Source organism: Zootoca vivipara, chromosome 12, assembly GCF_963506605.1.
Source record: "Zootoca vivipara chromosome 12, rZooViv1.1, whole genome shotgun sequence".
Classification (NCBI taxonomy): domain Eukaryota; kingdom Metazoa; phylum Chordata; class Lepidosauria; order Squamata; family Lacertidae; genus Zootoca; species Zootoca vivipara.
Genome location: NC_083287.1, coordinates 24,479,862 through 24,503,462, shown reverse-complemented (window position 1 = coordinate 24,503,462; position 23,601 = coordinate 24,479,862). Strand labels below are relative to the sequence as shown.

At 42.2% G+C, this 23,601-nt stretch overlaps 1 protein-coding gene and 1 long non-coding RNA gene across 7 annotated transcripts in view; one reads left to right on the top strand and one right to left on the bottom strand.

The window, feature by feature from the left end:
• Window positions 1-2,447: 2,447 nt before the first annotated feature.
• On the top strand, window positions 2,448-23,071 carry KLHL7 (kelch like family member 7). Of its 5 annotated transcripts, XM_035129128.2 has the most exons (12): window positions 2,852-2,987; window positions 4,021-4,142; window positions 5,457-5,559; window positions 7,244-7,337; window positions 7,559-7,683; window positions 8,363-8,538; window positions 9,719-9,893; window positions 13,375-13,517; window positions 15,965-16,205; window positions 19,430-19,631; window positions 20,095-20,192; window positions 21,015-23,071. In XM_035129128.2, exons 3-12 carry the CDS (start codon window positions 5,481-5,483, stop codon window positions 21,296-21,298), a joined length of 1,617 nt encoding a protein of 538 aa, XP_034985019.1. In that variant the 5' UTR covers window positions 2,852-2,987; window positions 4,021-4,142; window positions 5,457-5,480; the 3' UTR covers window positions 21,299-23,071. The 5 variants fall into 5 exon arrangements, with proteins under 5 accessions (XP_034985016.1, XP_034985019.1, XP_034985018.1 ...); XM_035129125.2 differs by lacking the exon at window positions 4,021-4,142 and having other exon boundaries at window positions 2,448-2,987; XM_035129127.2 differs by lacking the exon at window positions 2,852-2,987 and having other exon boundaries at window positions 2,996-4,142.
• LOC132592856 (uncharacterized) overlaps window positions 13,291-23,601 on the bottom strand; it is a 12,208-nt gene continuing 1,897 nt past the window's right edge. The window contains exons 2-3 of one of the 2 annotated variants that reach the window (XR_009558386.1): window positions 19,259-19,327; window positions 13,291-17,876 (exon numbers count right to left, since the gene is read on the bottom strand). This is a non-coding gene — a long non-coding RNA (uncharacterized LOC132592856). Of the gene's footprint in view, window positions 19,328-23,601 lie in introns of both variants that reach the window. The other variant, XR_009558385.1, reaches the window with a different exon arrangement.

Genomic DNA, 23,601 nt, shown 5'->3' with positions numbered 1-23,601 from the left:
AGGTGCATAGGCATAGCCAGGAATTTTGTTAGGGGCAGCAGGCCTTTTGTTGGGGGGGGCAGAACCTCAGTTTGCTATGTATCTTTATTGATTGGAGGGGCAGGCAGGTGCCCCTCCCTGCACCACCACCCCCGGCTATGCCCATGGGCAGGTGGTATTTTCTGGCACAGTAGCGACAATAGCAATGGCTGCTGCCCTCATAGAAAGGGTGGGCTAGTTCCTAGCACTGATGCCAAGCCATCTGTTGAATGTCTTGGAGAAGCAATCGGATCAGGCTCCATGACAGAAGACTCCAAATTGTAGCGGGACCCGTGGCCCAACCCAGGCAGCTGATCCAGAATCTATTATATTGAAAGCCTCTGAGAGATCCAGGAAAACCTCTGAGATCACAAACCCAGCCCAGCTCTGGCAGACTTCACTAGGCAGGGTGGGCAAGCATCCAGGGAGAACTGCACGCTTCCTAGTAGACAGTCTGTATCTTCAGGCTGTAGAAGCTAGACAGTATCAACCAGAACAAATGGGCCACTAGTCCCACCCATCTCCAACTCTGTACCAACTAAGTCAGGCATCCCCAAACTTCGGCCCTCCAGATGTTTTGGACTACAATTCCCATCATCCCTGACCACTGGTCCTCTTAGCTAGGGATCATGGGAGTTGTAGGCCAAAACATCTGGAAGGCCGCAGTTTGGGGGTGCCTGAACTAAGTAATCCAAGTTGACATGACTGGCATGATGTTTTATTTTTGCTGGCGGACCGAGAGATCAGCGGGCCCAAGGCATTGTTGGTTGAAGTGGATTGAGTTAAGTTAGCCATATTGATTCGTATGTTGTCAGGCAGGGGGGGGGATTGGTCTTGTTGGCCTGTGATGTGATAAAGGGACCAGTGTCTCTGTTGTGCCCCACTGCCCTAAAAGGGAACACAGATGCTGCTAAGCACCTGCAATTCCTGGAATCTTGCACTGCTGGTTAGAGATTGGGGTGGCTGTAACAAGGGCTTATCTTGCGGCCAGAACTCACCTGAACTCAATTCCTGCGCCTACCTCTCAGGTGATCACCATTGTCATTATAAGAGAACAAGGGAGGTTTTCATGGTGAGTTCTGGCACCTCTTTTTCTAGAAAAATAGCACTGGTTGTAACAATATTTTTCTGAGGGGCCCAAGACCCCACTGGTTTTTGCAGCAGTGGCAGAAAAAAGGAAGAATAAAAGTAGATAAAATACCCCTGGACAGTTAAGTCCAGTCAAAGGCAACTTTGGGGTGCGGCGCTCATCTTGCTTCAGGTCAAAGGGGCTTTCCACAGACAGCTTTCTGGGTCGTGTGGTCAGCATGACTAAACCATAGCTGCCAAGTCCGGGTCGTAAAGATCCAGGATCGGCAGCGCGCGCATGACCGGAAGTTGCGTGACGCAACTTCTGGTGGCACTTCGCCCTTCTATGGGCATCAGGAAATGGCGGCGCCAGCGCCGGAAGTCGCTTCCGCGCATGACCGGAAACACGTAAAAGCGACTTCCGGCGCCGGCGCCGCCATTTTCTGATGCCCATAGAAGGGCGAAGCGCCACCGGAAGTTGTGTCACGCAACTTCCGGTCATGCGCGGAAGCGACTTCCGGCGCCGGCGGCGCCATTTTCTGGTGCCCATAGAAGGACAAAGCGGCACCAGAAAAATGGCCGCCGGGAAGAAGCGAATTTAAGGGAGAATGCCGGGATTTATCGCCAAACGGGATACCGCCGGGAAACAGTAAGAAAAAATGGGTTTTCCCGGCGGATACGGGATACTTGGCAGCTATGGACTAAACCACTTCTGGTGCAACAGAACACCATGTCGGAAACCAGAGCGCAGGGAAACACCATTTACCTTCCCGTCCTATTTATCTACTTGCACTGGCACACTTTCAAATTGCTAGGTTGGCAGGAGCTGGGGCAGAGCAACGGGAGCTCACCCTGTCACAGGGATTCGAACCACTGACCTTCTGATCAGCAAGCCCAAGAGGCTCAGTGGTTTAGACAAACAGTGCCACTCGCTCCCTCCAAGAATTAAAGTAGGGTGCTGGGGCGGTTGGAGTTTTAAACCTCTGCTCCCAGCTCAGCCCCTACTGGGGATGCATGTTAACCTTCCTCCTTCTCCTCCTCCTCCTCCTCCACCACCACATCTGGATTACTGTATGCCTTCAGATGATCTGCACGTACTTCGCATGCCGAAGAAGAAGATCCTGGTTTCAACCCCTGCCATTCCCATCTAGAACTGGGGGAAACTGAGCGGAGCCTCCGGCAAGCAGCGCAGACCATAAACGGGCCAATGCTTTTCTTGTGTTCTGCCGAGCCACCTCCTTTAAGAAAGAGGCGTACCTCTACAATCCTGAGTGTATCTATACTGGGCAACTGAGCGGCCCACCCTTCTCGGGAAAACTCGTGCTCCTTTGACACACTTCAGGGACCAACCTGCCCGCCCACATTCACGCATGCGCACCTGGCGCCTACCCAGAACTCTCCACCTCGTCGCTTCCCCTGCTCTAATTGTCTCGGGCAGGTCGTGCGCTTCGGCGTGACGTCACGGCGCGCCGGCTCCTTCTTTGTTTACCTCTCCCACCCGCTGAATCTTCGCCGGCTCCCGAGAAGGGGCGGACTTGTGTTGGCGGACAGCGATTCCGCGTGCTGCTTCTTGATTGGCCAGGGGAGCCTATATTTGGGGGTGTCGGAGGGGTGGGAAGAGGGCCTGCAACTGCTGGGCGGAGGGGGACCTTTTTTTGCAGAGCGAGGTCGGGGCTGCCGCTTTGCTTTGGCCGTTGGAGCCTGGCTGCCGTTTATGACCGGGCGTCGGTTCGGGAAGCCTTCGGTTCGTCGCCGGCGAGAGGGAGGCGAGGGAAGGGAGCATGGCGGCCTCGGCTTCGGAGAAAAGCAACAAAAAGAAGACCGAGAAGAAACTCGCCGCCCGGGAAGAAGCCAAATTGCTGGCCAGCTTCATGGGGGTCATGAACACCATGAGGAAGCAAGTAAGGCGGGGCGTGGGGTGGCCGGCCTCCTAGGGCTCTTTGACCTGTGGGGTCCAATAAGAACATGTTTCTATTTCTCTTTCACCCCCCCCCAGTGGTTTTGACCACGAGCCTGGCCCCTGGGCATTTGTGTACCCGGAGGAGTTGTAGGAGAAGAAACCCATGGCGGGGTGGGGTCATAGCTAACACAAAGTGCTTGCCATTGTTTTGTTTCTGTTTACAACAGTCCTGTAAAGTAGGCCAGTAAGGACTCCCATATTGCAGAGGTGTGGGATGGCTGACGAGGCTCGCGGATGACGCCTTGCCGAAGAATCATAGAATTGTAGAGTTGGAAGGGACTCCAAGGGTCATCTACTCCCACCGCCTGCAACGTTGGAATCTTAAAGCGTCTGTGACAGATGGGCATCCAACCTCTCCAAAGGAGGAGAGCCCACAACCTCCCGAGGAAGACTTTCACTGACAGATCTTACAGTCGGGAAAGTTTTTCCATGTGTTTAGAAGGAATCTCCTTTCATGTAACTTGACTACCTGATGAGTTCCTGTTAGAGGCGAGATTTGAATGAGCAGCATCGGGATTTATATTTGGGCACTTATCTACCATGCTGCAATAGATTTCTGGTACACAGAGCAGTTGATGTGAAGCCAAGACATGAATCCCGTTGCATTCTTTGCTCATTTATCTGGTGTAGCTCTTTGATGTTCCACCCACAAGGATGCATTGGGGGAAAATGAGAATATTCTCAACTTCTGTTACCCTGGCAAATGTGTAAACCTAATTCAGATTCATCTCCCTTTATCTCTAGCATATGTCGCCCAAGAGGATAGTATTCTAGAGATACAGAAAGATGATCACAACAGCATGGGACAGGCATAGGCAAACTCGGCCCTCCAGATGTTTTGGGACTACAACTACCATCATCCCTAGTTAACAGGACCAGTGGTCAGGGATGATGGGAGTTGTAGTCCCAAAACATCTGGAGGGCCGAGTTTACCTATGCCTGGCATAGGAGTTAATATCTATCTTTTTGTGCAGGAAAGCTATTACCAGAACAACTGTTAACAGGCTGTAGGGGTTGGAGCATTACAAATGCTGGCAAGCTGTAGTGGAAATAGTGACTGGAGGTAACACCTTCACCATCAGCCTCCTTCCAGAAGGTACAAGTTATAGTTGTGTGCTCAGTGAATATGACTAGTGTATGACTATGAAACTGGGGTGAAAACTGCTAGTTCAATTGTGTACTTAACAGATGTGTTTGGGTAGTACCAGTCTACTGATCTATGAGGCATATTTGCCTTGCTAACCTGTGGCTTGTATTCACCTTTTGCTCAGAGTAGACCTATTACAATTAATCCTATGTAATGGACATTACCTAATTTCAATGGGTCTGCACCGAGTTGAATACAACCAATTCTCTGTTCATAATCTGCTTTAGTAGTGATTTGTATTGTCATCACTTGCTAGAGCTGCTACTGTACGGTACCAATTTTAAGATCATTAACATATTTTAGCTCAGTAACAGCTTGTTCTTGTTCAGTTGCCTTGAGGTGCTTATATACATTTCAAGTTAAAAATGCTACACACATTGGCTAATATTCTAGCAACGATAAACACATAAATGGTAGTCTTTCTCCCAAATAGTTGGAGGTCTAAATGGAGACAACTGGAAAATGTTAAGTTTCCTTCATTGTCATTTCCACAACAGAGAAAAATAATTGTCAATGTCTTTCTTTTTCTACGTTTAGAAATTAATTCAGCAGCTTTTAAATGAGGCCAGAATAATGAGAGCATCCATTAAAGTATAAGCAGAGTACTTTTCAGGAACCTGGTCTCATTTAAAAGCAACTTAACTAACACATTAGTCACTCTGCTATTTTGGTCTACTGTGGAAATGACAATAAAGAAAGAAGCAAATGTTCTAGTTGTTTCTATTTAGACCTCCCATAAGCATTTGGGACAATGACTGCTATTTTAAGTATGTATTGTTGGCTACAGTATTAAGCCTGCAATCCTCTACATGCTTACCTGGAAGTAAGCCCTATTAAACTAAGTAAGAATTATTTCTGAGTAGATAGGCATAGTTTTACAACGTAGGTTTGCCAAACTGTATACAAAAATCTCACATACTTGGAGCTGAAGAGCAGCAAAATTGTAATTGTTCATGTTAATGTAATTCAGTTACAAGACCAGAGTCTCAATTCTCACCAGCTATGAAGCTCAATGGATGAACTTGGGCCAGTCATTGCCTCTCAGCCTAACCTACTTCACAGGGTGGTTGTGAGGATTAAGTGAGGAAAGGAAGAATCACATACACTGCCTTGAGCTCCTTTGAAAAATGGTGATTTTGTCTCAATAGTATTTGTTGTACATTTCTGTAGGTCTCTAGTTTAGCAAAAAAATAAGAATTTCTACACATTTCTTTGAAGCTATGAAATATTACATGCTTTGTCATTTTGACTTTTTTGTGCTAGAAAACACTCTGTGATGTCATTCTCATGGTCCAGGAAAGGAAGATCCCAGCTCATCGTGTTGTACTTGCTTCAGCAAGTCACTTCTTTAACTTGATGTTTACCAGTAAGTCTTCAGCTAACTCAACTTCTACTGGTTTAAATCTTCATCACCTACTGACCAGCAGTGCTCAAAATTAGCTAGGCGCATTTTGCTACTGGCACAGGTCCAATTGCGACTATGTGGAGATTTCTGGGCTCCAGGTTGGCGACCGCAATTAAAAAACCTCTGTCTTAGTCCATAGTGAATACAATTTCCACTGTGTGTTTCTTCTTCTTGCATACTGGGACAAGTGGATTGTTGTAAGAGCAAGCTACAGTCAAGGAATTCATTGAAATCATAGAATTGTAGTGTTGGAAGGGACTCCGAGGGTCATTTAGTCCAACCCCCTGGCAGATAAGACATTCTGTTGTGGTAACTGCAACCTACAATAGATTCAAGGTACCATTTGGCAACAAGCTTATGTACTGAGTTTATAACATTGTGGGCCTGCAAAGAAAGGAAGTTTTGGTTTAATAACGTATACGTAGAAGCTCTTGAATCTTGTCCAATTATCTTTACAGTGATATTTCTTCCTTGTCTTCCATCTCTGTTGCTTGTCCAACTGTCAGCCTAATTGCGGTTTAGTAGCACCATGCAGGAGAACAGCCTTAAGCTAAACCATGGCTTAGCATGAATATGCTGTCTTCAAAGAAGACGATTGGTGCCACTTTGCTTCTTCCTAGGCTTTTTAGGTTGGTACAGCAGCTAAATCAAGATTTGGCTTAGTGTGTCATCCAACCCCTGGATCATAGTTCAGGTCTCTCCTCAATCATGACTTGTAGACAAGCTTTGGCCACAAATGGTTGAGGACAGGTGTTAACAACAGCCCCAGATTCAGACAACACACTTAGCAAAAACATGGCTTAACTGCCACTGCACTGACCTAAAATGTCAAGGGAGAAGTAAAGCACCCATGATCTCGGTCACACACTGCTTTGCCATGTCATACATGTGAACCAGTGAAGCCACTGAATTTCCACTTGTCTTCCTAAAACTCTCACATGCAGTCAGTATATAATAAGACTTGCCAAAAATACACCTGCTTCAGAGAGACTGGCATATTTGCGACCCCTAAGCTTAATATTTAAATGTCTTTAAAAATGGGCTCTAGAGCAAAAGAAGGTGCCCTCTTTTTATTTAACTTTAGGTGCAGATGTTTCTTAGGTCAGAACTCATTCATACCACACTAATTCATCTTTTTTAATTTTTACATCAAGAACCGGGAAACCTGTATTCCTCCAGATGTTCTTGGACTGTCTCTCCCATCAGCCTCAGCTGGCACAGCCAATAGTGAGGGATGATGGGAGTTGACCAACAGGAAGACCACAGGTTCCCATTCCTATTTTATATAGAGACAAACCTTGAGCTGGGTTGAAATGTATGTAAGACTGGGATGTAGTTTTGTGAGACCAGAAGTTCTTGATACACCTATTCTTAGTGTACTTGTTTTTCTGTAAATAAGATTTCTATAAGTAAGACGGAATTAGGAAAACAGTTTTTAATATATTTAAATCTAGATTCCAGCTTGGCCAGTTCTAGGTTCTGTTGCTCATAACTGATCTCTGTGACTGTCTTGAAGTTCGCTTAACAACTTCCATTGCAACTGTTTCCCCCCCCCTTAAATTAGAGCAGCAGGTCCTTTGAGATGTGGGTGCAGGGGTGGAATTGTTGTTCAGGTTAGATGATGGTGTTATGTATCTAATTGCAGCAAATATGATTGAATCAAAATCTTATGAAGTGGAGTTAAAAGATGCAGAGCCAGATATTATTGAGCAGCTTGTGGAGTTTGCTTATACTGCAAGGTAGGTTTATTTATTTATTTATGTGAAGCCCAGAAAAGCTGTTAAGTGAATTAATGCTATTTTAATTATATGTTCAACAGGTACTACTGTATCTGCCTGTAACATATTGTGTTGCTGTTCTAGTGGTTGAAAATCCTAATTTAATCTAGCTATGTGTATTATCATGTTCCCAGTTCTTGTTGAAAATGTTTTGGTCATAGTAATGTTGCTACTTTTTTCAGAATTTCTGTAAACAGCAACAATGTCCAGTCATTGTTAGATGCCGCAAATCAATATCAAATTGAACCTGTGAAAAAAATGTGTGTGGACTTCTTAAAAGAGCAAGTTGATGCTTCAAATTGTCTTGGTAAGATGGCTCACTCTATATTGTTTCTAAAAACTCTTGATATTTTTCAAAATTGGCACTTTGGGTCCTTGATTATTCAATTTTTAGGACAGTCTTGCTAATGATACATTTCATGTATTATTCTATTGGAAAACAAGTTTTATGATTTGAAAATGTATTTTTGTCATGTGTATATTACTGCTACAGTGCCTGCCACCTCTGATTAGCTTTCAGATAAGCCAGACTGAACTATTGTCTTCTATAGAATGTGACTACTGTTAAAGACTTTCTTCCAAGTTGCTAACATGACATCATTGTCTCTCTAGTACTTAGTGCATGACAAATTCATAGATTTCATCAATTATTTTACTTCTCAAGATAACTACTTTGGTCATTGCTTTTGCCACTGAAGAGAAAAAAACTTTAAAAACGGGCAGCATTCTGCTCTATCAACAGAAACTCTGCGCAAGGGGGCTTCCCCCCTTTACTTCTCCCATACCCGCCCTGAAACTGGCTGGAGGGAATTGGGATAACCCCCAGAACAGCAAAAGAGTGGGGGCAAGAGTGAGTGTTCCATTTAGCAAGCTGCAATGCTTGTGCAGATGGAACATTCGTAAGAGCACAATGTTTAATTCCAACCAATATGCTTTTTCATGAATTTTAAAACATCTTTTCATAATTTTTTACTATCTTGCACTAGGTATAAGTGTGTTAGCAGAGTGTCTTGACTGCCCAGAGCTCAAGGCTACTGCAGATGACTTTATCCACCAACATTTCACAGAGGTTTACAAGACAGACGAGTTTCTGCAGCTAGATGTTAAACGTGTAACACATCTCCTGAATCAAGACACGCTAACTGTAAGAGCAGAAGATCAGGTGAGGGTCCAGTTTCATAGCTACTTTAGTCTTGCATCTGAAATAAGGATTTGTGTTTTCAGGTATCTTGCTGTAAATATGCAATCTGTATGGAAATATTTCCTGTCAAAAGTGGAATGCAAATAATTGCTGGCAGAACTTTTAGTGCCTGTATGATTTCCAACCAGATTCTCCAGCTTTTCAGGTCTCATCTCCTCACAAAGTCAAATGACTTAATGGAGCAGTGGCATGGGGAGTTGTAATGTGAAAAACAGAAGGGCCTCAAATATAGGAGCGCTTAACTGCATCAAAACTGAAGGATCAGTATTTGATTAATTTTTGGCAGGAAAAAAGGCTGGAACATCAGGTGCTTGAAGTAGGAGTCACTATAGTATCCTATATTTTTTATGAGAAATGCTGATTAAAAAGTGCCCTCAAGGAAAGTTTTGTTCCAAAACAGATTGAGACTGAAAACAGATTGAGACTTTCTGGCATTTGGTATTTTCCCCTGCTTTTTGCTGTTTGTGGTGTTTTCTCAGTTTTGTAGTTGGTTTTCTGTCTCGTTCTTGGATATCATGGTCAGTAATGTGTTTGACAGTTGAAGCGACTTTTTCTAAAAACATTGAGAGTGGTTACTATGAAGGACCAAAAGGTATTAGCATAGCATCTGGGATTTTTCCACATTATCTAATTGCTTCAAGAAAGTGTAAACTTTTCACTGAAACAGAGTTAGATCCTTTCAGTGTGGTGGATCCCATTTAGTGTGGTGGGACATAAAAATTGCTTCAGTAGCTGAAATATGTTAGAAGTAAAATTTTATTTTCCAGGTAAGTGGCAGCCCTGTGAGTTATTTCACTCCAATTTACACATGCATGTTCACTATGTAATAATTGGTCTATCTTAGTTCAGCTGTTGTTTACAGTATAGTTTCACAAATCTGAATAGTCATGGCTCTGAATTTTTTTATCTCGGGAGATCAGCAGCAGCTTTTAAATTCGGGATTTCTTCTTAGCCATTCCTGAATGAGGGACTTAAACCCATCTAACTGGCAATAGAAGATATAGCAAGTAATTATTTTTAAAAGCCCTTTGAAGATCCTAAATTAGACTTCCTTTTTGTAACAGCTGAGATATCACTTTCCTGGTTCTATAGATGGCTGCTACTGTAAGTACACAGATATATTTTTCTTTCTTATTTCTAGGTTTATGATGCTGCCGTCAGGTGGCTGAAGTATGACGAGCCAAACCGTCAGCCTTACATGGTTGACATTCTTGCTAAAGTCAGGTTTCCTTTAATTTCAAAAAATTTCCTCAGTAAAACAGTACAAGCTGAGCCACTTATCCAGGACAACCCTGAGTGCCTCAAAATGGTTATCAGTAAGTTTATCTTCTGTGTTGTCTCAACTCTCTGTAAAGTTTTTCTTTAAGAACTGCTTATTCCATTTAAATGCACTTTAGCATGTAAATACAAAAGAAAGGTAGGATTAACCCTGTTCTCTCTGTGCCAAGAAGCTGAATCAAAGCTGACTAGTAGCCCTCAATGTTGGCATTCTATTTCCTGCAATTAGAACTATGTCTAATAAATTGCAGACTATGTAAGCTCCATGGTCCAGCGTCTCCCAACTTCAAAAATCTCATTTGTGTGTCTCAGCCTTGAACAGTGGATACCAAAATAAAGAAATGCCTTGTCATTATGGGTCAGCTTCAAGCAATTATGGGGCACTTCAGAGTTTCATAAAATTACAAGAGCCTGCTGGATCAATCAGACCAGTTGCCCATCTAGTCAAACATCCTGTTCTCAGTGGCCAACCAGATGCCTATGGGAAGCCTAACGGCAGGAGCTGAGCTCAAGAGCAGTGTCCCCTCCTGCATTTTCCAGCAACTAGTAGCATACTTCCTCCAATTGTGGAGGCAGAGCATAGCCTTTGTGGTTAGTGATAGCCTTATCCTCCATAAATCACCATCTTTTAAAGCCATCCAAGTTGGTCACCATCACGGCCGCCGGTGGGAGTGAAGTCCATAGCATAACTGTGTACTGTGTAAAGAACTACTATTGTCTGTCCTGAATCCTCAGTATTTAGCTTCATTGGTTGTCCATGTTTGTGTTATGAGATGGGGGGGGGCTTTTTTGTACCCACTTTCCCCATACCATGGTTCATTTTATACACTTCTATGTCACCTCTTGGGGACGCGGGTGGCACTGTGGGTTAAACCACAGAGCCTAGGGCTTGCCAATCAGAAGGTCGGCGGTTCGAATCCCCGTGATGGGGTGAGCTCCCATGCTTGGTCCCAGCTCCTGGCAACCTAGCAGTTCAAAAGCACATCAAAGTGCAAGTAGATAAATAGGTACCGATACAGCGAGAAGGCAAACGGCATTTCCGTGTGCTGCTCTGGTTTGCCAGAAGCGGCTTTGTCATGCTGGCCACATGACCTGGAAGCTGTACGCCAGCTCCCTCGGCCAATAACGCAAGAGTCAGTCACGACTGGACCTAATGGTCAGGGGTCCTTTTACCTTTACCTATGTCACCTCTTACTTACTTACTCTCTAAACTAAAGAGGCCCCAATGCTGCAACCTCTCCTTCTATGGGAATTGCTCTATCCCCTTGATCATGGTTGCCCTTTTCTGAGCCCTTTCCAACTCTTATCCTTTTTGTGGTGAGGCAACCAGAACTCTAAATAACATTCCAAGTGCAATTGCACCATTGATTTGTATAACAGGACCCAGGTGGCGCTGTGGTTAAACCACTGAGCCTAGGGCTTGCTGATCAGAAGGTCGGCGGTTCGAATCCCTGTGACGGGGTGAGCTCCTGTTGCTTGGTCCCAGCTCCTGCCAACCTAGCAGTTCGAAAGCACGTCAAAATGCAAGTAGATAAATAGGAACCGCTACAGCGGGAAGGTAAACGGCGTTTCCATGTGCTGCCCTGGTTTGCCAGAAGCAGCTTTGTCATGCTGGCCACATGACCTGGAAGCTATACGCCGGCTCCCTCGGCCAATAATGCGAGATGAGCGCGCAACCCCAGAGTCGGTCACGACTGGACCTAATGGTCAGGGGTCCCTTTACCTTTACCTTTACAGTAGTTCTGGTGGTGCAGTAGTTCTCCTGGTGCTTGTTGAGTGATACTCTGAGCTCCAAGCACCCATTGAAGCAGGCAGCCCAGCTTGCATGTTGAACACGCTGCTTTATGGAAGTGAGTCGTGTGCAACTTGCAATCACCAGAAGCCTTCCACTTTTGCTATATCAGGAAGATTTGGGACATCACATGACAGGACAGAATCTCAAACAAAGATGTGCTCTCCCAAGCCCACATTCCCAGCATGTTCGCACTCCTGTCTCAAAGTCTTCATTGGCTTGGGCATGTCCACAGAATGGAAGAGGGCAGGATCCCCAAAGACATGCTCTACAAGGAGCTGGTTTCAGACACCAGGCCCATTGGCAGACCAACTCTGTGTTACAAAGAGGTATGCAAACGTGACATGAATGATGGCAATATCCCACAGTGTGGAAATCCCTTGGAGATGACTGAGTACCTAGAGACAGTCAGTCAGCAATAAAACATGTCTCTCCAGCATTGGTCTCTACAGCCACAGAAGACATCATATTTCTCCAACGGTTTGACCCCTAAAGGCACACTCCTCCATTGTCTCCTGAGACAGATGCCAATAACTACGGTGAACATAGTCCTCCAGTTCAACTATCTTTCCGTTTGCTTTTGAGCCTAATTGAATTCTTTTGTGTGCCCTTTAAACTCTAAATGGTCTGGGACCAAGGTCTGACTCCAGTTTTCCCCACTACTGAATAATAGTAGAAGACCTTCTATATGTTGGCACCTTGGTTGTAGAATTTCCTGTTGATAATCTTAGCTACAAGTTCAAGTTCATTTTGTTTGTCTTTGTGCCCTTGTGCACTTTTTGTTCCAGCTGGAGTGAAGATGAAGAAAGTGCTCTAGGATTTTTGTGTCCTATTTAGATGAGTGGGGGGTTGGCAGCAATGATCTGGGGAATCCTGTACAAAGACAAGTATAATCAACATCCTCCTTCCCCCTTTCCTTCTGTTGGTTACTGCAGCCATGGGTTGGTGGCTAGCCAGCATCCATCCACCTTTCATCTAACCCCAGGAAAACACCCCCACCAAATCATCCCACCCTCCTCTTCGCTAAAGTAACTTATTTCAAAAAACTGGGCACCACTGTAAGATACAAAATAGAAGATACCAGAGTATTCATTACCAAAGGCCACCTTAATACCTGAAAAAAATAGTTCGGTATGCCTTTAAAACCAGCTCGTATGTTTCAGATTTCTTAGGCTTCAGATATAATTGGTAAGAACATTAATATCTATACAAAAATAGCCTGAGTAATGACATTTCTCTCAGCTGTTGAAGAACAGTAAACCTACGCACCACCATCTGTGTCTTCAATGCAGATCCGGGCTGCTTCTCAAGTATATGCTAAGTCAAAACAAAGAAAAAGAAGCAAAGACTGAATAAAACCTTTAAGCTGTCTTCTTGTTTAGGTGTAGTGAGAAATATTTTATAGATACTAAGCTTTGATTATTTAAAACATATTGGATGTTGACATATTTGATGACATACTCAGTGGCATAATATTCTGAGAAGTTTATTCCATGGTAATCAGTTTGTCTCACTGTACAGGTACTTTATACGTATCCGTGAATATAGAAACATGTTTTAAAGACACTTCATCAATTTTTTTGTGGCAGCCTTTCTGTATTTCAGAGGTTGCATGCGATTTGTGAAAAATGGTTAAAAACAGGCTTTAATTTTTGTCCATCCTTGCTTTGGAAACATAGATTTCTCTTAGAATTACTTAGAATCATTGTGTGTGCCTTCTGGTTTAGGTGGCATGAGATACCATCTGCTTTCTCCAGAGGACAGAGAAGAGTTGGTGGATGGCACTCGCCCGCGAAGAAAAAAGCACGATTACCGCATTGCCTTGTTTGGTGGCTCACAGCCACAGTCATGTCGGTATTTTAATCCAAAGGTAGCTCTGATCTTTCAGAATTTGAGCAGATAGTGTGTAGCCAAAAAATTCATCATCACTTTCATTATATAACAAGTTTCATCGCTACAGATAAAGATATGAGAATAGATATAAAATTAGTTTGTTCTTACACTTGTGAAATTTCACAAAACAAGCGTTTTGTTGTTAAATCGTGGGAGGACAGGTTGTAAGCAACAATGTAACAAGGGATAGCAAGATGATACAGGGAACTTTATGTAGAGCTATTTTGAGGTTTCTATGGCAACTTTGATGCTTCTTACACTTATGTATGGGCTTTCATTGTTGCTAGAAATAGATTTCTATTTTGTATAGTCATTTACAAATTTAAATCCCCAATAGTTGATCATTATTAAAGTAACAAATTTGGATCCTGTGAAAATTCAAAAGGGGGAATGGGGAAAACTGGTCTTGGAGGAAGTATGTCCTCCAAGCCCAATAATCCTTTCAGCAAATGGAGTAGTCTGTCAGAAGGATGCTTTGTGGGAGTGAATGCCCCTCTTATTTGAATAACCTAAAAGTGAGCATTGGTTACTTGTTTCATGGTTTTCAGAAACCTTGCTGTGGTGCCTCAGTAATGTCTATTGGGGTGGGAGTTACTGAATTGTCATCTTATGCTTGCTATCTTTTGAAGATGTTCTGTCAGCTTCTGCTAGTGCAAGGTGTTGCTGGACTAGAAAGCTATAATGATTATTGACTATATTTTTAAATGTCATTTCCCCCCCTACTCCCTGCAATTCAACATATTGGCAGATAAATGCTCTATCAGTTGTTTTAAATACATGTGACTAACTGCACCCAGATTGAGAAAAGCACATGAACATCCCATTGAGATAGTGCAGATAAACAGAATCTTGTTTAGATGATCATCTTATTTATACCTGAGGTTTTTGATACAACAGGTGATACACAAGTATGCTGGCTCAGGCAATATTATTTTTATTATTAATTAAATTTATATACCGCCCTATACCCACAGGTCTCAGGGTGGTTCACAAGGTAAAATTACAATATAAAAACACAAAATACATAAACAAAATATAAACATAAACAGCTGAATAACCCCACAAAACAGTTAAAAACATTTTTTTAAAAAATAAAAAATACAATTAAAAAGCAGTTTAAAAGAAAGCAGTTTAAAATAATGTAGTGTTTATCTTTGACTGTGATATGGCTAGGATCTTACTGTTTTTTGTAACTATCTGGTTCTTGGAATGTGCATTAATTTCCATTAATTTATCCCAGTTGCTCAAATTTGGCTGTGTTTGTATACATGTTTCAACCCTACTGATGACTCTGCTGGTATTTTTTGCAGCACCATCTGTAGTTTATTACAGGCAAACCAATTGAAGGTACATTATATATCATTTGTAGCATAGAGAATGGGTTCTTTGTTGTCATGACAGCAAGTTTTCCCCAGTTCTATTTTATCTGATTATATTTCTTAAGATCTGCTATTTTCTTCTCAACCCTTTTTTGTATTGTTCTGTTCTCTTTCTTGACTCCATTTATCTACTGAATTTTAAAATCAAGCCAAATTATAAAAGCCAGGAGTTTCTCAAAACAGTTTCTCAGTTACTTTTGCCCTCCTCTCCACCCTTACTCTCTAGTTAATTATTGTTGATGCCCCAAATGTAAGGAAGATGTGAAGATAACACAATAACATAATTAATATCTGCAAACGGGTGTGAAGGAAGTTTTCAATAATTATGTTGTTGTCTGAGCAGTGTATCCGCTGTAGACAGGATTCCACCTGTAATAAAACAGTGGTAAAGACAGTAACAAGGGCCTATTAGATCTAAGCCCGTTTTTTCAAAACACACTGTAATACATGGAAACGAGTTTTCCACCGCTCCGTAAACTTATTTAAGATATCGTACACCACTTTTCAGGTGGACATCATAAAGCGGTTTGCATAAAACATTAAAAACAATCAAAGCTATGCAGTGAAACAGCAAAGACATGCTACAAGGGGAGAAAAAAATTGTGAAAACTAAAAATCCCGTCAGAGCAAAATGGTTTCTAAATCATCTTTGTAGTGGCAGATGGTTGGGAAAGGCCACTCGGGAATACCAGGAGCTAGATAGCAGAAAGCTTTACAGGCTCTTCTCCACATCACTTCCCAACATACAAATGTGGTGTACTAAGGTACTGTCCATTTTTATAACAGCCTAGTGGTTAGAGTGTTGGACTAAGACTAGGGGGATGCAAGTTGAAGTCCTTACTTCATTATAAAGTTCCTATGACTTTAAGAGTCACATCTGTCAGCCTAAATTACCCCGCAACGTAATTTTGAGGGTAAAATGGAAAGGGGAAGAACCATGTATGCCTCTCCAGCTTCATTGGACAAATAAATAAATAATCTCAGAATTCTGAAGAATTTACACAGTGCAGTATTCTCTCCCAAACTTCTATCTTTTCTCATATAGGATTACAGCTGGACAGACATCCGATGTCCCTTTGAAAAGCGGAGGGATGCAGCCTGTGTTTTCTGGGACAACGTGGTTTATATTTTGGGCGGCTCCCAACTTTTTCCTATAAAGCGAATGGACTGTTACAATGTTGTGAAAGACAGCTGGTATTCGAAGCTGGGGCCTCCAACACCTCGGGATAGCCTTGCAGCTTGTGCAGCAGAGGGTAAAATATATACATCTGGTGGTTCTGAAGTAGGTAAGACACTCGAAGGGTCTGCTGGTGGGTCTGTAAAGTAGAAGTCGCATGTGGCACCCTAATGTCATTGAATTTTACTTTTAAAAAGAAATGGCACTCACTGCCAAAACTCGGAAGCCAGCTTATCTAATGTGGGCCTTAAAACACAGAGCAAAAAAACAAAAACAAAAATCAGTGAACTGTATCCAACTAAGTTCTATTCTGAATACACTCTTTGAAATTAATGGACCTAAGTTAGTCATGCCCCTGAATTTCAATAGGACTAGTCCAGGGGTCCCCAGACTACGGCCCCCGGGCCGGATGCGGCCCAATTGGCCTTCCAATCTGGCCCGCGGCAACCCCCGCCTGCCGCTGCGCGCTCTTGCGGCGCGCTTCCAGATCTGAAAAAAATCGCCGAAAATCGTTTCTGCGCATGCGTATGGGCCTCTTCCGACCCAGAAGAGGTCATTTCCGGTGCACTTCCGGGTCGGGGGAGGTGCACTTCCGGGTCGGGGGAGGCCCATACGCATGCACACAAACAATTTTCGACAATTTTTCCGGCCTGGAAGCGCCCCACCGCGCCAGTAAATGGGTGTGCGCATGCGCACTGCCGTGCACTCTCCCACCCTCCGGCCCGTAGGCGGGTAAGTCTGGGGACCCCTGGACTAGTCTAACTGGTATTGTATACAACAGAGTGTATTTTTAGAAGGGATATTTGTCATGTTAGCTTCATTTAGCCACCTAAATCTGGAAATGAAAGTACTATATATTTCTGACATTTATGTGTAACTTACAGCACAACTGGTACAGATAGCAAGATTTCATGGTTTACCTCACCCCCAGGCTGCAACCCTATGCCTATGCTTGAACACACTCACCCAAGAAGAAGCAGTTAGAGCCTTCTCAACAATATATCAGATACCGCCAGCCACAGCACTAATGCCAGCTGAAACGTCAGTTAAAACAAAACAAAACAAGACAGATAAACCTTATTGCAATTTACCATGCCTCTCGCAGGAAGCCAGAATGACAAGGTCTCTTAGGAGACGAAAAATCTAAGAGCATCCTTAAGCTAAGCCAAAGAAAATCCCATCTCCGGGGTGGTGAACCTCACAATGACTATGTCCTTGTGACTCTCACCGGCTGGAAAGTGTCCTTGAGCTCTAATATCGGCAATATTGAGAAGCAGTATGGTGTAATGGTTAGAGGTGTTGGACTATGACTCGGGAGACCAGGGTTTGAATCCCCACACTCAGCCGTGAATCTCCCTGGGTGACCTTGGTCCAGGCACTGTCTCCCAGCCAACCCTACCTCACAGGGTTGTTGTGAGGATAAAAGGTGGAGGCTTCTCTGAAATTTCTACTACAGCCCCTCACAGTGCTAAAGAGACAATCTGGGTGGGTTTTTTCCCCTAGCAAAGGTGTGTCTTACCTCTTCAGCAGCTTGAGCCCTTGCAGGTGTTAATAGGTGGATCACAGTCTGCCTCTTTCACCCATACCAAATCTGTACAAGCAGTATTATATCCTTTAAACATTTGCCCAATCTTATGCTGGGCATAGGATATGTATGGGATTTTTATAGGGACGCAGGTGGCACTGTGGGTTAAACCACAAAGCCTAGGGCTTGCTGATCAGAAGGTCGGCGGTTCGAATCCCTGTGACAGGGTGAGCTCCCGTTGCTCAGTCCCAGCTCCTAGCAGTTCAAAAGCACATCAAAGTGAAAGTAGATAAATAGGTACCGCTCCAAGCGGGAAGGTAAACGGCGTTTCCGTGCGCTACTCTGGTTCGCCAGAAGCGGCTTTGTCATGCTGGCCACATGACCTGGAAGCTGCACTCCGGCTCCCTCGGCCAACAACGCAAGATGAGCGCCGCAACCCCAGAGTCGGTCACGACTGGACCTAATGGTCAGGGGTCCCTTTACTTTTATGCTGGGCAACAGAATAAATTCATAATCCAAGGGATTGCAAAGAAAAGGCCCCCAACATTTATCTTACAACATGGCCTGCTAAAGCTAATTTTCATCCCAAATTCCACCACTGGCTCCCTGGCCTGCTGCTGCTCTTCATTACATCCATAACTTTTTAAAAAAAGAACAGCTATACTTTCCTGACTGCTGTGGAAGAAGAAATAAAATTGCCTTTCCCTCCCTCTCCCTCAAACTGCCCACAGGGTGGCAGAGAAGTTTGCAGATCCATGTAGGGAAGCTGTGGTCACACGCCCACAGCCACAGTAACAAAAGCTTAATTCTCTTTAATCCATGGTCTATTTTCAAGGGGCATAGGTTCTCATGTTACAGCTCACCACCAGGAATGAACCGAAAATGATTTTTTTGGTTTTTGGTTTTGGTGTGGCAGTAGTTCCAAGCCAGTCGCCGCATGGAATGGCTCAGGAGCATGTTTGTGACGGCACCACCCACCCATGTTTCTTACACTGATGCAAGGAGGTTTCAAAGCATACAGCCAGAGGCTGGAGGAGGCATCTTTGATATTATATCTGCAGAGTGGGCTTCTGAAACTGAAAGCAGGGAGGGTCCAGGCAGGGCAGTTACCCTACCTATAGGTCTGGAATGCTATGGATGGCAGTGAAGACAGCGCTTTGTATGAGAACGACAGCAGTGATGGTGATGACTGCGAACTCAGTAATGATGACAATGTCTATGCTGATATAACCTCACACCAGCTACAGCTGAAGCTCTGTTTGGGCATACAGATGAGGAATCCAGATCTGAAGGATTTTAACTCTTTTGTTTTAACTTGGTTGCTGATTGAGCTAAGATTTTTGTTTAGTGTTTTTCTTTGAAATAAATATTCAAAAACATTTAACCTACTGATGCCTCAATTAATGTAATTTTATTAGTATCTATTTTTATTTTTGAAATTTACCAGTAGCTGCTGCATTTCCCACCCTAGGCTTATACTCGAGTTTTTTGTGGTAAAATTAGGTGCCTCGGCTTGTATTCGGGTTGGCTTATACTCGAGTATATACGGGTATTTTGGATGCAGATAGCATAGAAAAAAATTTTTTTTAAGGATTATCAGTATCACAGGAAGGTTGCTTGTATATAGGATCACGTACCTTGTTTTGGAGAACATAATCTTAAAACCGTACAGCTTGAAGCGTCATTTGAAGCATTCAACTGCTGCACTAGAAGACAAAGTACAACAGTGACCTTATTGCAATGTTGCATGTAATTCATAGAATCTCCAAATATTCTCTAAATCACTTTGCTTGTCTCTTTATTTAAAGGAAATTCTGCATTATATTTGTTTGAATGCTATGATACGAGAACAGAAAGTTGGCACACAAAGCCCAGTATGCTGACTCAGCGATGCAGTCATGGGATGGTAGAGGCAAATGGTCTCATATACGTATGCGGAGGAAGTTTAGGAAACAATGTTTCTGGAAGAGTCTTGAATTCCTGTGAAGTTTATGATCCAGCAACAGAAACGTATGTATTGATTTCAATTAATTTTATTGTGTGTTTAACCATCTAAAATTACAAATTACACAAATGCAACTTCTTCCGGAGTGCCCTTCCCAGGCAGATTTGTGAGGCTCTTTCACTGCTTGCATTAGGAGGTCAGTTAAAACTTTAAAATCAGGTTTTAAAGCCTTTTAGATATTTCAGATGCTGTGAATTTTGTTTGTTAATATTCTAACGTTTATTATGTCACATATTTTTATAAGGAGCAAGAGCTTTTAAGCGACCAAAATTAGCTTAGATCTGTGCTCCATTTTAACTGACAGTTCCTCTGGCAAGTTTTCGCAATAGTGGAACTAAATCATAAGTTAACTATAAATTTCCCTTCTCTGCTACTTTGGTATTTACCATACTTGATGGGAAAAGAACTGCTTAGGGTATGGAACTGAGTGAACGTGTTTTTAAAATTACATGCTTTAAATATTTTCAGGTGGACAGAACTGTGTCCGATGCTTGAAGCCCGAAAAAATCATGGACTTGTGTTTGTGAAAGACAAAATATTTGCCGTTGGGGGACAGAATGGCTTAGGTAATTGATATTTTTTATTAAATATTTGTTATTGAAATCTGCTGTGCCAAAGGCAAGATGTACCAATAATTGTGCCAACTTTGGAGGGATGTGACAGTTTCAAGTAGGCTGACTGGACCACCAGCTTAGTGGAAGAATGAGCTGTGTCCCTGCATGTTTTTAGGGTGTTTAGTGGAAGGAGTCTTGCAGTCATGCCTCACTGGAAGAGTGAATATGATATGTTTGCTGTTTGACTAGACTTTTCCAGACCTGCAGTTTTGCTGTTAATGGTATCACATGTAGAGTATTTTTTTATAAAAAATAAGCACTTCTCTACCAGTACACTGTAATTTTACATACTCTCCCAAATATGAAAGTCATCTACAAAGCATATATCCATCATGACTGGGATTGTCCTATGCATAGGGTTAAATAGCATTTATATACAAAATTAAAATATTTTTCCTTAAAGCAGTGGAAATTAAGACTTTTAAGAGAACAATTCTATACCTATGTACCTCAGAGTAAGTGCCATTGAATTCAGTGGCAGTTACTTCTGAGTAGACATTTAGAAGGATTGCACTGTAAATTTGGAATTATCACCCTGCAATAACTTTGATCTTATTTTATGACCTTGGATTTTGTTTCCATTCCTCAGTTTATTAAGTCCCAGATAATTTTAGATGCTAATTTTTTCAAACCATCCTTGCAGCTATTGTTTTTACTTCACCATACTAGAGAAAGTTCTACTTGGGAAGGATTCTGTATCTCAAGTGATCACTATGTTGAAGTTTGAGAAACCATGGTTGATACTTATCTGTGTGTTTTCCTTTCTCTTTAAAGGTGGCTTAGACAATGTGGAATATTATGACATTAAAGTAAATGAGTGGAAGATGGTCTCTCCCATGCCATGGAAAGGTGTGACTGTAAAATGTGCTGCTGTGGGTTCCATAGTTTATGTCTTAGCAGGCTTTCAGGGTGTAGGTCGTTTGGGGCACATCCTTGAATATAATACTGAAACTGATAAATGGATAGCCAACTCTAAAGTCCGTGCTTTCCCAGTGACCAGCTGTTTAATCTGTGTAGTTGATACTTGTGGAGCAAATGAGGAGACACTAGAAACATGAAGGTTTCAGGATTGCTACTTGTGATGCTTCTGCGTTTCAATTTCATCTTGTCAAGATGTCAGTACTACAGAAAATTTTTGGATGAAATCCTTCACTTTATCTCCACTATGTGTATAAGGTGGATTTGCTTGTCAAAGTTGTATTTTTTGGAAGTAACTCAAGAATCTACAACCCTAGATTGAAGACACATGAAATTTCCTTAAGATGCACGCGCGCAGTTTTGCCACAAACCCTGCTGTCTAAGTATATTGTGAAATATTCCAACAAGAGAATTTTTTTAGTCACCTGCATTTTTCAGAGTTTAAAATAATTAAAATCTTCACGTAGCAAAACTGAATGAAACAAACCCATTAGTTGGAGTAACTTTGCTCAAACATCTGTTCTGCTGAAACATGTGTTCTACAAAGAGATATACTGCATTACTTCAATGCAAATCCCCCACAGGATGGTATCCAGTTACTGAGTGAAACATATTGTGCTTTCTAACTATTTATGCACCTTCTTCTGGTACTGAGCAGGCTCAGATAACTAGGGGCATATCTTATATGAGCATCTTTCATGCAACTGGAATGGTGACTGGCAACAGGCAATTACTCCCTCCTCCATGTTCTTAATGCCATCTGTGCAAAGCCACAAACCTATGGTATGTTTCCACTATGTCCTGTCTACCATGTGCATGGGATATTATGCTTTTTTCATTAGTGCATCTACTTCCTAAAATATTTACTGTGCAGATGAGGGTACATACTGCACCTCTCTACAGGAGCATTGGGGGGAGTCCAAGGGTACAAATGGTCTCCTACCTGGACATACTAGAAGGTTCATTTACAGGAGAAAGAAAGTAAATGTGTTAGGAATAGTTGGAGTGGAACTAAACTTGCCCAGGCAATTCCCATTCATTGGTTTTGTCCCTAATCGCAGTCTAATAAGTTGTAGGGTATCCAAAGTAAAACCCAGGAAATAAGTTTGTTTAGAATGTCTGTTCCTTCCAATTCCTTGTTCTCATTGGAGTAGATCAAAATTCATACCATTTTTTTACATGCCTGATTTAATATGCATCTGAAGTTCCAAAAACTGCATAGTGTGTACTGTAAAAAGCTTACATGTGACAAAGTGAATGACTTATGACTTGTGCAAAAACATGTTTGGGGTATAATATGTGCTTTAGTTTGAGAACATCCTATATTATTTAAAGTACATTTTTGTATACTTTGTAATACTGCCTTTAATACTATGTTAAAGTGATACACATACCTGCAGAGTGATGGAAGTCTACTTTTTAAAATGACTATTTTTTCGTGTTGGGTCTTTAAACAAATTCTGAAGCACACTTTTTATATTATTCTGTTTTAAAGTATTTCCTTCCCCTCAAACCTTTTGCCAAAAATGGAATAATTTGATAAGAAATTCAAATCTAGCAGATGCTATTTTTAACTTTTTTTGTTTTTAAAGGGGGTTCCCATATAGTGCATATTTAACTTCAATCAGTCCAAATATGGACCATCCAGTATGAAAACACTCATTTTCCTTAATTCTAGGTATATCCCTGTTACGTAACTAGACATCGTGTGACAAAACTGATTCATTGTCAGTTCTTAGTAAATGAACTTGGTGCAACAAGTTTTCTTGGACTGTTTTTGTGTATTAACAAATAATGTATTGATAAACCTTGCCTACTGATTACTTTTGCTAAGTAGAAGCAATTTTTTTTAAAACCTCAGTGAGGCTTGTGGTCAGTAAACTTGGTTAAATAAATATGTTTTTCTTAAGGTGGTCATGAAGTGTTCATTTAATAGTCCATGTTAACATATGTGAAGAGACTTTATTTCTATAACCTGGACTATCTTTTAGGGAAAATCTGTAGCATTATCTTTGGTAAGAAAAGATCTATCAAATTTAATTTGGTTGGGAAGAGCCAGAAAGTTCCAGCCCTTTCCCAATTGTATTCTTTCAAGGAAAAGCTCATTCTAATGTGGGAATCCATATTAAAAGATAGAAAAGAAATCTAAGCAAATTTTATGAATACACAAGTAGAGGAAGAAGGCAGCAATTTGTAGGGCTGACAATGAAGTAGTACATAGAATAGAATAAGGAATAGAATATTTGACAAGAGTGTCTGCTTTCAAATAGACCTGCCTTGACTTCAAATAGACCTGCCTACCTGCCACATCTGCCTGAAATTCAGTATGTGCCAAGGTGGAAAAAAGAATTCTTGTTACAGGTGCCTTGAATTCACTTGCTTCTCAAATACAAGTGGCACCAACTCTTGGTACCAGTTGAAGAGTAGTTCACCCAGGTGTTTG

What these genes read in the sequence shown, in the direction of transcription:
- KLHL7 (XM_035129125.2), top strand. Translation starts at nt 2,868, where the DNA reads ATGGCGGCCTCGGCTTCGGAGAAAAGCAACAAAAAGAAGACCGAGAAG. An exon ending in GAGTTTGCTTATACTGCAAG is followed by an intron (nt 7,338 to 7,558) that starts GTAGGTTTATTT and finishes TACTTTTTTCAG; the next exon opens with AATTTCTGTAAACAGCAACA. An exon ending in CTGTAAGAGCAGAAGATCAG is followed by an intron (nt 8,539 to 9,718) that starts GTGAGGGTCCAG and finishes TCTTATTTCTAG; the next exon opens with GTTTATGATGCTGCCGTCAG.